This window comes from Mastigoproctus giganteus, chromosome 11, assembly GCF_048544385.1.
Source record: "Mastigoproctus giganteus isolate SK-2022 chromosome 11, ASM4854438v1, whole genome shotgun sequence".
Taxonomy (NCBI): domain Eukaryota; kingdom Metazoa; phylum Arthropoda; class Arachnida; order Uropygi; family Thelyphonidae; genus Mastigoproctus; species Mastigoproctus giganteus.
Genome location: NC_143585.1, coordinates 87,869,363 through 87,883,874, shown reverse-complemented (window position 1 = coordinate 87,883,874; position 14,512 = coordinate 87,869,363). Strand labels below are relative to the sequence as shown.

The 14,512-nt window shown below is 38.5% G+C and overlaps 1 protein-coding gene across 1 annotated transcript in view; it reads right to left on the bottom strand.

The window, feature by feature from the left end:
- The window catches only part of LOC150078232 (GTP-binding protein 2), a 134,639-nt gene that overhangs the window by 29,396 nt on the left and 90,731 nt on the right, over window positions 1–14,512 (bottom strand). The window contains exon 5 of the mRNA XM_090384235.1: window positions 6,140–6,342. Within this exon, the coding sequence (XP_090240361.1) occupies window positions 6,140–6,342 (203 nt within the window). The remainder of the gene's footprint in view (window positions 1–6,139; window positions 6,343–14,512) is intronic.

Here is a 14,512-nt window from a genome sequence, read left to right as displayed (position 1 = left end):
TTTGAGAATTTTTGGACACGTGAAAAATGAGTTATCAAGAAACACCTTCCGGGTACACTTCTGCTAGTGGATTCATCATCAATGGAGCAAGTGCCCATACTTTGTATACTTTAAAGGAGATTATTTTGAAAAGGGGGGGGGAAGAGATGATGATGTTTGTTATTTCGATTTTTAGGAGCATTAGCAACTAAGGCCATATTGCTCCGAGGATATGCGGTGGTCATTCCCTGACCTTTCCACATTCTCCGTATTTGGTGGTAACGGGCTCGAACCCAGGTCTAATCAAGAAGCATGTGCTATGCACTGCTGCTCCTGCCCACCTGGCTACGGAGGCACCGACAAGCCTCAGTGACTATGATTAAAATTAAGATACATCCATTCTGTGAATTAAATATCAACCTGTGTGTTTGTGTGTAGGAATATATACAAGGGGCAGCAATAAAGTTTCCAGCCTGGTACAATAAAAAGACAAAGTAAAGGAGTTCAAAAATGATTTTATTTTTATTCAGAATAATCACCAACTGATTGAATGCATTTATTGTACTTTTCTAAAAGTTTCTGAAAAGAGTCAGCAAAGGAATCCAAAATGATGATGTTCAATTGGCATTTACATTTTTCTTTATGTCCTCAACATCCTGAAATCACTTCCTTTGAGGACAGTTTTCACCTTAAAAAACAAGTAGAAGTCCACTGGTCCTAGATGGGTTGAGGTAGGGTGTATGGTTGACCTATACAATGCCATGTTTCTTCAGAAATGTCTTCACAACAAGAGTGGAATGGACAGTGGCATTGTCGTGCAATGCCCCTGTCCATTCTGCCTTTTTCCTGAAATTGTGGTCTCACCCGGGAAATGCACTTCAATAGTCTCTGAAGCATCTGTACTTAGAATGCAGCACCGACTCTCTCCTCTTTGAGTAAAAATTCTTTGTGAATAATCATACCCTGTTTGTTGAAAAACATGATCAGCATTGTCTTGATCCTGAACTTAACAAAACTTTTTTTGGGCCTTGGTGATGATTTTAAATTCCACTGCATGCTCTGACACTGTCTCTGGGTCGTACTGAAACACCCAATACTCATCTCCAGAGATGATACAGTTGAGGAAATTAAAATTGACTTGACAAGTTTCGACGAAGTCTTCACATGATGACACTCTTTGTTTGCTTCTGCTCATCCATGAGGCTGTGTGGCACAGATTTTGCACAGAACTTTTTTTTCTCTAAATATTCTCCTTATTCATATTTAACTCATCAGCCATCATTCTGAGAGTCAAACAATGATCACTTGCCACAATTTCCTGAACTTTTGCAACTGTGGCCTCATTTCAAGAGGTTGACAGATGTACACTTGTGGGGCATTACGAAGGTTCTCATGTGTGTCTTTGAACTGATTATACGATTCAAACAACTAGTATGACAATGTTTGATTACCATACAGTTTTTAGCTTTTCATTTGTTTCTGTTGCAGATTTTGCCAGTTTAAAGCAAAATTGATATTCGTCCATTGTTCCACTGCAAAATTGTGACATGGAACATTAACACTAATGAAGAAAGTGGTTGTATCAACCTGTCAGACTACTGGCAATCTCTATTCCACATGTGTTAAGAGTAAGTTTGAACTACAATATACTATTTCCATTTATTTTCAGCCTCATCGAACATGATTGCAATAGCACCAGTCTTGAGAACTTTATTGCCACACCTCGTATGTAAACTAATAGAGAAGTATATCTGTCAGCTTTTCCCAAACTGTGTTCGGCAAGGTGTGAACAAGTGTTTTGTGAAAAATCCTAATTAATAATTAAAAAAACAAAAAATAATAAAATAAATAAATTTTGCATTCTTGTAGTGTACACCCCTTTTATATCATTCTAATTTTTAACATTATTTTTTTTTCCGATTTTTTTAGTCGATTTTAGTCGATACTGTAGTGGTATCGACTAATGATCAAATAGACCACGGAACACTTTATTTTGGCAGCCTTTGCATAGAGAAGCATGAGTAGAGGTAATGACATTACGAAAAAGTAGCAATGTAGTGATCTAATACTATTTTTATGCAATTTAGCTTGGAATACACGGGTTGAGGGAAAGGGAAGTGAACCGATATCATGCATCATTCGGGTAGATGAAACAAAGTAGCCTTCCCCTGACACATTCCTGCTTGTTTACACAGTGCTGGTGGAGCAGTGCGGACTGTCTTTGCAATTACGAGATTAGTTCTGTAGTAGTGTGGAAAACTAGAAAGCATAACTAAACTCACTTCCTTATATAAATATTTTTTTGGTAATTATCAGTATTTCGAAATATTATTATTAAAATAAATGACCATGGATTTGTGGTTGAGAAAAAGAACTTTAAAGCGAGAAGCAAGTAATTCTAGTAGTGTAACTGTGATTGATGAAAACGAATACAATATTGTCACACTTCAAAGTGAGGATGAACAATCGCAGCCTTTTGTTCCATAAAAATCCAAAGTGAAAAAACAGGAACCAACTAATAAAAGACCAAAACGAAAGTATGATGGCAGTTATTTGAATTTCTGCTTTACATGTGTTGGAAATAAAGATGCTCCTGATGCACAGTGCTTTGTATGTAATAAAATATTAACAAACAGTTCTTTGGCTTCTGCTAAACTTGTGTTCCATAAATATATAAATGTTCGTTAATATATTGTGAGATGAACAAGTGTTCATTGACTAAAAAAGTTTGGGAAACGCTGATTTATGTTCATATTTCAGCAAATAAGAAATAAAGTATGTGTTTCTTGAGCCAGCACATTGCAGAATCCCACTTAAGAAAAAATACAGTAAAATAAATAAATTATATATACCTAAATTATATACACAAAAGGCCAATTGTTAATAGAATACTTTGAATGGCATGTTATCAAAGACTAATGCCATTCAATATACACAAACCATAATTAGTTGTAACTATCTGTTTCTGATTGTTATCTATCATTTTTAGCTATGCCTAAAGATTGGCCCTGTGGCTAGCAAGGTGTGGGGGTAAAAAATATACTAAACTTATAATGGTTTAACTGTTTCTTGGCAGAATAATAGCTAGTGCAGAAAAGAGAGCAGACCATACAAATATATATATAAATCAAGGCTGGCTACAATCTGTATGTAAAATGGAAGAGGCGAGGGAATGTTATAGGCAAAATAAGTGGTAGAAGTAAGATAGATATAGCATCCCACTTCCTCAAGTACTCTACTAGATTGTGGAGTATAAAATTTAGAAATAGAAAGTAAAAGGCATAAAAGTTAAGAGTAACAGTATCTGTTAACAGAACTTAGGGACATATGGGAGTGTAACAACTCATCCCATAAGTTGGTGTAACGATGGGGTCTTGGTAAATCAGTAGCAAATAGAATAAAGAACCTTGGATAATATAAGCTTGTAAAATGGTTGGTTGAAATACACATAATTAATATTCAAAAATTAAAGGTTAAAATTTTTAAAATGCTTCTAACTAATAATGGATATGGTGGTATAGCTACCATTAAGTGCTATATGTAATGTGGCTATAATCTGAATAATACCCCTAAATGATAATCTAATATGAATTGCAATTGACAATAATGAACAGTTAGTTTATATCAGTTAGGTTCTTTGGAACTGGGTCACAAAGAATTGGGTCCTTCGTCATGACAACACTTGGGACCACACATCTCTCACTGTGTCGCAGTTTTTGGCATCCAACAACATGACAATCATCCCACCTCCTTATTTTTCCAGATTTAGCCCCCTGTGGCTTCTTCCTCTTCCCAAGAATGAAAATCAAGCTGAGGTCAAAGATTTGACAGCGTAGAGGATATCCAAAATGCAGGCAGTGCTGAATACTATGACGAAGGACTTTCAGGATGCATTCAAATCATGGGAGAAGCACTGGGATCGGTGTTTAAGCTCTCGAGGGTGACTACTTCGACAGTGACGGTGGCAAATAAGGCCCATGGGTGAGTCTAATTTATTTTATAAATACATTTTGGGAACTTTTAGGTAGCACCTTGTACAATTTGCCTGGTACTTCAGAGTACTTATCTTTCTGCTTAGTCCAAGTTGTCATTACACTTTCCAACTTAAAAAACAAGTTGTAATTGTATGAATATGATCAGAAAATGTAGTAATATCCTCCTGCATTTCATATCAACTGTATTTAATAGAAATGAAATTTTATTACATAAGAATGATTTTTATTTTCCTTTAAAAGTGGTTCATCCACTGAAGTGGATACTCTGAATGAGTATGGCTTTTACAGATTATGAGGGGGGGGGGAACTATTTTTTTTTTTAGTATTAGCCATATTGTGCAAGAAAGTTACAAGCTTTTGCTTCACTGGCCATAAATAAAACAAATAAAAATAAATAATAGAAATTAATAAAAAAATAAAAATAAAATAATCAGTAACCCCTTCTCACTTAAGCTACTATCCAGCTGATCTCTGAATTTCCAAAGCTGTCAGCCTAAACTATCCCTGGAGGCCACTTATCCCAATAATTAAAAACTCACTGGCTGACAGAAAATGCCCAACAATCTAGTCTAAATCTCTTTCCCTGTAATTTGAATTTGTTTTTTGAATTTGAATTTGCTTCAATTGGATTGAGCAGCAGCCTGGAAAACAAGGGATGGTTGAATGGGAGAAGACAGAGAGTGGTAATCAATGGACACTACTTTTCTGGACTAATGTTATTAGTGGAGTCCGCCGGGGTTCAGTGTTGGGTCCATTGTTGTTTTCTGTATTTATTTATGATACTCATGATGGTATATCAGGCTTAATGTCCAAGTTTGCACATGATATGAATGTCGGCAGGGTTGTTAATGCCACTAATGACAGTATGCTGTTGCAATAGGATCTAGAAAAGTTGAGCAGATGGGCTGAAAGGTGGCAACTGAAGTTTAACATTGACAAATGCAAAGTACTGCTTATGGGAAGCAGTAACCCCAGAGTAACGTATCAACTGTGTAGTATTACACTAACAGTCGTAGAGAATTAAAATGACCTGGGGGTAATTATACAGGCAGTAATTGTGCAATGCAGATGGTCTGCAAGAGTAGCTCATGGTGTCTTGTCAATGATGTACACGAATTTTTCTAGCAGGGATAAGGAGGTGATTATCCCCTTGTATAAGGCAATGGTCAGGCCACGCCTTGAGTACTATATACAGGTCTGGAGGCCTCATTTTAAAGAAGGATGTAGAGCTACTGGAACAAGTACAGAGAAAGACAACAAGATTAGTGAATGGAACAAAGGGTTGCTCTTACGAAGAAAGGGTTAAGTTTTGCAAATTACAGTGTCTGGAGACTAGGCACGTGCGAGGTGATCTGATTGAGGTGTATAAAGCCTTGAATGGTTTGAGCATGCTCAATGCTGGTAGGATTTTTCCTCTTACTCAGAATAATTGCCCGAGAAGGCATAAATTCAAATTGAGGTAAAATAGTTGTAGGATAGATGTGTGGAAGTTTATCTTTAGCCAGCGGGTGGTTGACTGTTGGAACAAACTTCCATCTGTTGTAGAAGTTGATAGCTTAAATAGATTCAAGCCAAAACTAAACAAACATTTGGAGCGAGTGGATGAGTGAAATGAGATTTCTTATTTTTTTTTTGGCTGATGTTATATAAGTTTGCTTTCTTGAATCATGTGCCCTTACTTATGCCAATGTTTACATATTCTAATGCACATATGGGTATTCTTTACACTTGAACTTTCCCATTCTTTTTTTATTTCAGTAAATACCAATCATATTGACATTTAATTGTGCCTCCTAAAATACCTTTCCTTTCTTGTTTATCCTCTTACATTCCATGTTCCAAATCTGCTTCCACAGTTTCATTTATATCTAATTAAACCCTCCCAGCTGTCTAATTTTGCATGTATGCTGCTTTGTCTGTTTTCTGCTGATGGGTTGCCAGCCCACAAACTTATCCATTATTAACTCAAAAAGACCATTTGGACTATGCTTCTTCAATCCCTTCACCATCAACAAACTTAGCTAGGTACCCCTACTTGAAGCTTCCTATCCTAAAAATAAAGCCTCTGTGGAAGCACATGGGAAGACTTTATTTCAAAGTAATAATAAAGTAATTATTCTGAAAGAGCAAAAGTAAAATCATTTTTACATAAACATTATATTTACCTTTTTACATCCTGGTCCTTTCAACAAGCTTTGTAACTGAAGTAGAGTACGCTGAAGACATGCTGGACTAGCCAAATCTACCTTATTCACAATAACAACAAAAGGCACATCCAAAGCCATTGCAAGACCAAGGTGTTCTTTGGTAGTGCCTGCTACACCACACACAGCACTGACCACTAGCATTGCAAAGTGAGGAGAATGGCCTGGAATAAAAAACTACCATAATTAATGACAAGATATATTTCCCCTGCAGACAGTACTTGTAATAAAATCAACCTTCTTAATTATGGACTAGCTCAGTGTTCCAAAACTAGTGGGATACAGAATACCAGCATGCTATCACAAGGCTCCAGGTGAGCTGTACAATTTTATAATAAAGGAAGAAAGTATATCTTCCAATTATGGAAATGGCATAACACTGCCGCATAAACTCAGTGCACTCTATTTTGATAGGTACACCACAAGGTTGCATGCAAATGGATAAATAACCACATGATCGTGACATGTGACTTTGGGTTATATGTCTAGGGTGAAATACAGGGCGTTTCAAAAATGGTCACTTAACTGATTTATAGAGCTTCTTAATGTACCGTTATGTAATTGACTTAATAATAATATTAGCAATAAGAGCTTAATTGACGGTATTCACCTCAATCGATCTGCTTAGTTACATGGTATTGAACTGGAAATGAAGTTTAAAATAAGTTAAACTAAATAAAGACGGAATTGTTAAAAACCTGCAATTAAAATTTGCTCAAGGAAGAAGTGCACTACCTCATCCCACGTGCTTATTACCACCATAATAGCTTCAGAACTAATCAAGCCAGCAATGAACTTACACAACACGTGCACTCTCACAACCACAATCCCCTAATTGATTTAGCCAGCGCAATTATTAAATTAGGATCTAGTTACAAAATCTTCCAATACGAGGCACTTGTCATAGAATGATGTCGCCATAATACTAAATTTAAAATTCTAAACACGAAACTTCCAACCAACCTTTCACCAGTCTGGAACCTTGCGCACGTAAAGTTCCCATGTCTCGAAATGCATTATGGGAACATAGGAATCCTTTAAATACATAATTCCTTTTTTCATATCATTGCCAACCGAAGACGTTTTTCATGAAAGTCGCTCATTGCGACTACTGGCTTCACCTTGTTCTCATATTAATATTTTATAAATGGCAACCAGGGACGGGGTAGTGCACTTCTTCCTTGAGCTAATTTTAATTACAGGTTTTTAACAATTCTGTCTTTATTTAGTTTAACTTATTTTAAACTTCATTTCCACTTCAATACCATGTAACTAAGCAGATCAATTGAGGTGAGTACTGTCAATTAAGCTCTTATTGCTATTATTATTATTATTAAATAATTTAAAGGTGAAAAGTACATATTAAAATAAGCAAAAAAGTCCCAGTGAACATCAGGCCGCAAATGAACCGTTTTTGAGATAATGCACATTTTCTGTTAAGATGTCTAGTGCTCCCACAGACTATGCGAGCACTAGTTTAGCAAAAAGCTGTGAATCCTTTGCTAAGGGTGGTTTTATTAAACATAAGATAATACATTTTTAATTTTTGGTTTCAACACCACAGGATTTTACAGATTACATGTCACAGGATGTTCTTTCTAACACCCTTTTGTCGACATTAGGTTATGCTTCTGGGCCTACTTGCTCATACTCCACGTGCAAAGCGCCCATGTTCTCTAAGGTGTTGATGAGCCCTGATGAATGTACACCTGTTGGGCTGCCTTTGGCAGGGAAAAGCTTCTTGGTATAAACATGCAGTCTCAAGGGCACTGTCATTGGCCTTACCATACATGAAGTGCATGTCTGCATACTCTTCGTTGCTGTAACCTCTTTCCATGTTGACTACCCTTTGACAAGTACTAATATGCCTGCTACGTCTCAGAGCATTGAGAGAGGGGAAATGAAGAGAATGAGCATAACCTAAACTAAACAAACAAGTCAGTGATGGATCCCAACTAGAAATGTGCAATATCTGGAAAAACACTTAAGGACCCATGTTTACTAGGCTTTTTTTGAATATTGTAGTCTGTACAGTTCACCTTTAAATTATTGACCATCACTTTTGAAACACCCTGTATATAAGAAAATAAAATTAAGCAGGGAAAAAAATACAGCTCCTTAATTATTTTCTCAAAAAAAGAGGTATAAAAATAATATAAAATGTAAATGATTCTAAAAGCAAATATTTAATTATAGAACACTGAAAGGTCATAATATATATATACATATATATTTTTTTAAGACTTTTTTTTTGTGAACCCCAAACAAGAGAGGTATTAGAACCTATGGTACTTAGTACTGTGCATGGGTTGGAGGTTGAGAAGATGAAAGAAGATATTTGTTGACATCGGACGAACTTCTGTAGACTGTAATTTTCAGGAAATACGTATGAATGAAGGTTGTTTCAGAAAACAGCAGTTGAATGAATAAACGAGGAAGATGAAAAGTTGGTTCTGCGAGTTTGAAGTTGGATAGTAAATGGATGTTAGCAGGAGGTAGCATGTGTTCGGACTGTTCTGAAAGAGACAGCAGGAATTATAAAAGCCAATTTGGAAGAACAGTGCCCCTGGAAGTATCTGTACAAAAGGCATGCAGCAGAAACAGTACGTCTATGAGACAGAGTGAAGAGACCCTGTTAGAGATGAGTCATTAATTAAACTAACTGCCCTCTTCTGAATGGAATCTAGAAGCCTGAGAGAGGTTTGTAGGCACCAACCCCAAACCTCTCTCAGGCTTCTAAATTCCATGGTAGGGTGGATTTGCGATTTTTACACAGTGACCAGCTGTTTGGAAGAAAAGTAACACCAAGAGCGAAAAAGGAAACCAAGTTTTTTAGATGCAAAGGAAGCAATATTGTAATGTGCTTGTTCCAAGGGAGATTAGAAGTCAGGGAAATCTCAAAAAGAGATACATCAATGAGCCAAAGCATTATGACCAGCAAGTCATTATGCTAATCAAAGCAACTGCAGGTGAACTACGGTGCATGCACAGGTCAGGACACGGTATAAAAAACGGCTTACAGAAAAGTGGCCCCCCGCATTTCACCCCTGGCACATTTCGCCCTCCACATTTCACCCCTGGCACATTTCGTCCTCCGCATTTCGTCTCGCACATTTTGCCCCCAGTAGATAATGAGTAGACCCCTAAATTTAATTCTAAAGTCCAGCTACAGGACCAAAAGAAATAATCGGTCCATATTTATTAAACAGTTTAGACCTTCAAAAATCTAATTTTATGCCAATCCACATAATGATTTCCTTGCTGCCAGAGGTATGGTGTTTGAAAACAGAAGTCTTGAGCGCTCATTGTTGAGACCGCATGGTCTGAACACTACAGTTCTGACAGTGGGGAAGATGTCCCACCTGTTTTGCAAAATTGATATCGCCATCCTCAAGAATTATTAGCGAGTTGGACTAGGAGAGTTGGAAAAGAAGCTTTCCTATATCTAAAATAAAGGTAATCCTGTTGATTTATAATATAATAGAATATAGGAATTATCGAGCACTTAATAGCTCTCAATTATCAAATCTATTAAACAGTTTTTAATGTATGATTCTCAGGACACTCCCGGAGTCGCATGCTTATTTTTTCCACTAGTAACAATCTTCAGTTACTGGCGCATAGCCAGGAGTGGTTTTCTGATGGAACAAGAAGTATGCTGCAATTTCTGCTAGAATCAAAAGAATAGTCCAAGATTTTCAAAATCGTAATGTGATTGATTACCTTAGAGGCATTGCATACAACTTCGAGTTTTAAACAATAATAATGTGCATTTATTCTATGACTGATTACCTTTGATTTGATTACCTTTACCTTTGATTGATTCATTCTATTAAAACAAAATAAATTAGAATTAATAAAAAATTAGGTGTATTATTTACATTTCTATAGCCTATTCATTATCTACTGGGGGCGAAATGTGGGAGACGAAATGCGGGGGGCGAAATGTGGGGGACAACTTTTCCAGATCCCATAAAAAACACCCGATACTGAGCTCCGTTAATCAGTGTTACTCTTGTTCATCAGATGGGAAAGGCAATGGACTTGAGCGAGTTTGACAAATTGTAGTGGCCAGATGACTGGGTCAGAGCATATCCGAAATGGCACGGCTGATGGTATGCCCACGGTCAGCCGTGGTTAGTACCTACTGAAAGCGGTCAGATGAGGGGAAACCCACGAACCATGGGAGAGGTGCTGGACGACCACTGCTCATCGATGCTCAAGGTGAGCGAAGGCTCTCCCAGATGGTACATGGCAACAGAAGGGCAACTGTGGTGCAACTCGCCGGTAATTGGAATGCTGGTGACCGGAGTAATGTGTCACAACACACAGTACATCCAACTCTGCTGACAATGGCGCTGCGTAGCCACAGGTTGCTACAAGTGCCCATGCTAACCACGGTTAGTACCGGAGACAGCACTTACAATAGGCTGTTTGTTTGTTTGTTATTTGGTTTTTTAGGAGCATTAGCAACTAAGGCCATATTGCTCCTGGAATATGTGGTGGTCATTCCCTGACCTTTCTGCATCCTCTGTATTTGGTGGTGATGGGCTCGAACCCCAGGTATAATCAAGAAGCGTGTGCTACGCACTGCTGCTTCTTCCCACCTAGCTACTGAGGCGCCCTACAATAGGCACACGAGCATCGAAACTGGACCTTGAGTGATTGGAAGAAGGTTGTCTGGTCCGATGAATAACATTTCCTGTTGAACCATGTGGACAGCTGGGGTACATTTGTGTAGTTTAGCTGGGCAAGTAATGGTGCCTGGATGCACTGTGGGACGAAAACAAGCCTGTGGTGGCAGTGTCATGCTTTGGATGATGTTCTGTTGGGATACCGTGAGTCCAGTCATCCATGTGCCGGGCATTCTGAACAGGTACACCCTTTCATGACAATGGTCTTCCCCTCTGACGGATGCATCTTTCAGCAGGAAAATGCGCCATGCCACACCACTCGGATTGCTCGAGCTGATTCACGAAACACAAAGAAGACTTCCATGTATTGCCCTGGCCTCCAAATTCCCCAGACATCGATCCCATCGAGCATCTGTGGTTTGTGTTGGAACAGCAAGTCCAATCTGTGGCATCTCAACCATTGAACTTTCAGGAGTTAAAGGATCTGCTGGTTAATTGTGTTGGTACCAGATCTTGTAGCGTCCATTTCTCGCCGGGTACGAACTGTTTTGGCTGCACGTTGGAGGACCAACATCATATTAGGTAGGTGGTCATAATGTTTCGGCTCATAGGTGTATATCATCTTGCCTAGAAATCAGAGTGTCACCAAAGATATGTATAGGAGCAGAAGAATCCTTTTTTGTGAGCTATAAGACAGGACTGAGTTTTAGAAGGATTGAAATCAACTAAGTTGTCTTTGCCCCACTGGAGATCGGCACTTAAGGAATTGGTAGCGGATATTCGAGAAGTTGAAGCTCATTGAGCAGGCGAGGTTTCTCAAACTGGAAAGTGGAATGCAATGTGCTATCATCAGCAAAACTATAGATAGGATTTCCAGTCAATAGAAGAAGGTCATTAACATAAAAGAGGAAAAGAGGGGGAGAGGAAGAAAGAACTGAACCTTGGGGGACACTAGCATTAGTGGAGAAGTTAGAAAACAAAAAGCCATCTACCATCAGTGAGCAGTCAGAGAGAAAACTGGATAAACAATTATAAAAAACATTTGGCAAACCATAAAATAGAAGCTTGTTTAGTGGATCTTTATGCCAAACACAATCGAAAGCCTTTGAGATGTCAAGAGCAATTGCTTATGTTTCACCGAACCTTTCCATTGAATTTGTCCATAAATGGGTAACATAAGCCAGGATATCACAAGTGGATCGACGCTGATGGAATCCATACTGGCGATCATTGATCAGATGGAAGGTTTCTAGATATTTTAAGAGTTGGTGGTTAATTGATTACTCCATTACTTTAGAAAGAGTACAAGTAATTGCAAATGGACGATAAATGGATGGGAGGGATTTGTCACCCTTTTTAGAAACTGGCTGGAAATTTCCAAGCAGAAGGAAAAACACCTTTGGAATAAGAAAGTGAAAAAAGGCAGCAAAGAACGGGAGTAAGTTAAGTAGCACAGGTTTTAAGAACAAGTGGAGAAATACCATCAGGACCTGGAGCTTTCTTAGCATCAAGATTCATAAAATTCCTTCTGAGATCCTTTTGACAGAAGACCATGGGAGGTATTTGATGGAGCGTGTTGGGAATGGTGGGAGGTGTTTTACCAAGATCGTTAGTAGACGAGTTGGAAGAAAAATGGAATGTTAGTAGGTCATCTTTATCCTTGGCTGAAGTGACAATAAAACCATCTGGTTTTGACAGAGGTAGGATCAGAGATGGGCAAAAGTTGCAGCCAATAGCTTTGGCAAGAGACCAAGAATGTTCAGCTACCATTAGGGCAAGAAGCAAGTTTTCTACTCTTAGCCTGTTCAAAATCTAGTTTAGACTGATTAATAACTGCTTTTCAATTGTTGTGAGCTTTTGTGTAGACAGAAAATGAAACTGAAGAATTGGAAACAAGCCAATTATGCTATGCAACATTCTTCTCTTGAACAGCCTTAGCACATTTATTGGAAAACAAAGGTTTAGATAAAGAATGAGATTTTAAAGTGGAGTGTGGAATAAAGGATTCCAATCCTACAAGAATAATTTCACTGACACGATCTGAGCAAACGTTGACATCAGAAGTTTTGAAACAATAATCCGACCAAGAGAAAGAAGAAAAGAAATCTAGCAGTTCATCCTATTTTGCATTCTTGTAATGCCAAACAACATGAGGTTCGGATTAGCCATAGGATAAAGGCTCCATTGGAGAAGAGACAATCACCAAGTTGTGATCTCAAATGCCTAAAGGACCACTCACTTCGGCCATGTACTTAGAAGGGTTGTTTGTGAGAAAAAGATCAAGCGTGTTGACTGTAAGTTTAGGATTGTCCAGTATTTTGGTAGGTAAATGAACAATTTGTGCAAGGTCATTAGAAATTGCAAAAGGTTCAGAATCTCGACCAGATGGGTCTAGAAAATGAATGCCAGCTGGAGTTGTGAACATTAAAATCACCAAAGAAAATTACTTCACTGTTAGGAAAGTTGGACTGGAGAAAGTAAAGTTGCAAAGAGAGGAAGTAAAGTTGCAAAGAGAGGAAGTCAAAGAGTTCCAAATGATCAGTGGAGTTGGGAGAATGGTAGAGACAACAGATGAATCTGACAGAATCAGATAGAGATTTTAAGCCAGTGAAGATCGAAAAAAGGATATTCCAAGTTACCAAGTCTCTGACAGGGAATATTGATCGGAATGGACATATGCACAAGTACCACCTTTGAAACAAAAGGAATCATATAGCAAATAATCTGGGCAGCTGAGATGAGCAGTGGTTGATTCAACTAATAACTGAGATTCTGTCAGAAAAAAGTACATGGGATTTAGCAGACTATATGTAAAAATGGCCATCACTGAGATTAGAACTGAGATCAAGTATATTTGTGAAATGAACTAGGAAGTGTTTGGGAGGTTTAGATCTTTTCACAGATAAGTTTGCTCTATTAGTTTGACAATTCATGGTGTATTCAATAGTAAGAAAAAGTGTGTGGGGGGCATACTGTGTGAAGTAATGAAATTTTTGGATATGGTGTACACATGGCAAGAATATACCCAGATCTTTGACATGACATGGCCTCGACAGTGCCCTCCGCATACACACTACTCACACTAACTCGAGTTACTATCTGGCAGAGTAGAGGTAGCAAGATTCTGGATATACACTGGCTGATCAGAAGCCTCACAGACAGTTACCAATTGGTTCGGTCCAGTGTACTAACTAGCAGCTGGCCTGCAAACACCGCTTTAGAGCTGTACCCTCGAAATGTTAGGAAGTGTGGATCTTACCGTGGCGTTCATTATAACCTCAAAAGACATCAATGTTGGAAGAGATGGGGAAGGGTTGACTTGATCTTAGCTCTGGGGACTAAACATGGGTTCCATCACTTCAGGCCTCCAATAAGCAAAGTGGTGATATTGCACCGATTGATGAGAGTCAATCTACCACCTAGTATTGCCTGGTAACACAGAGGGGCGGCATTCCTCCATGTGGTGTGGGCACCACACCTCGACCCCAGCTTACGTTGCTTCACATCTAGGTGGTCACCCACAGTGTGCTTGCCCATGGGGGTTATACTCAAGATTACTAACAGTCCCACATTTGTGAAGGTGCAAGCAGAGGATCTGGCTGTCACAGACCATCCGGACTTTGCTGAAATTGGGTCCACTTAACTTGAGTGTCACCCGAATATCAGTTCCATCAGTATTTTAGACTCCCAGGTAGCAAGC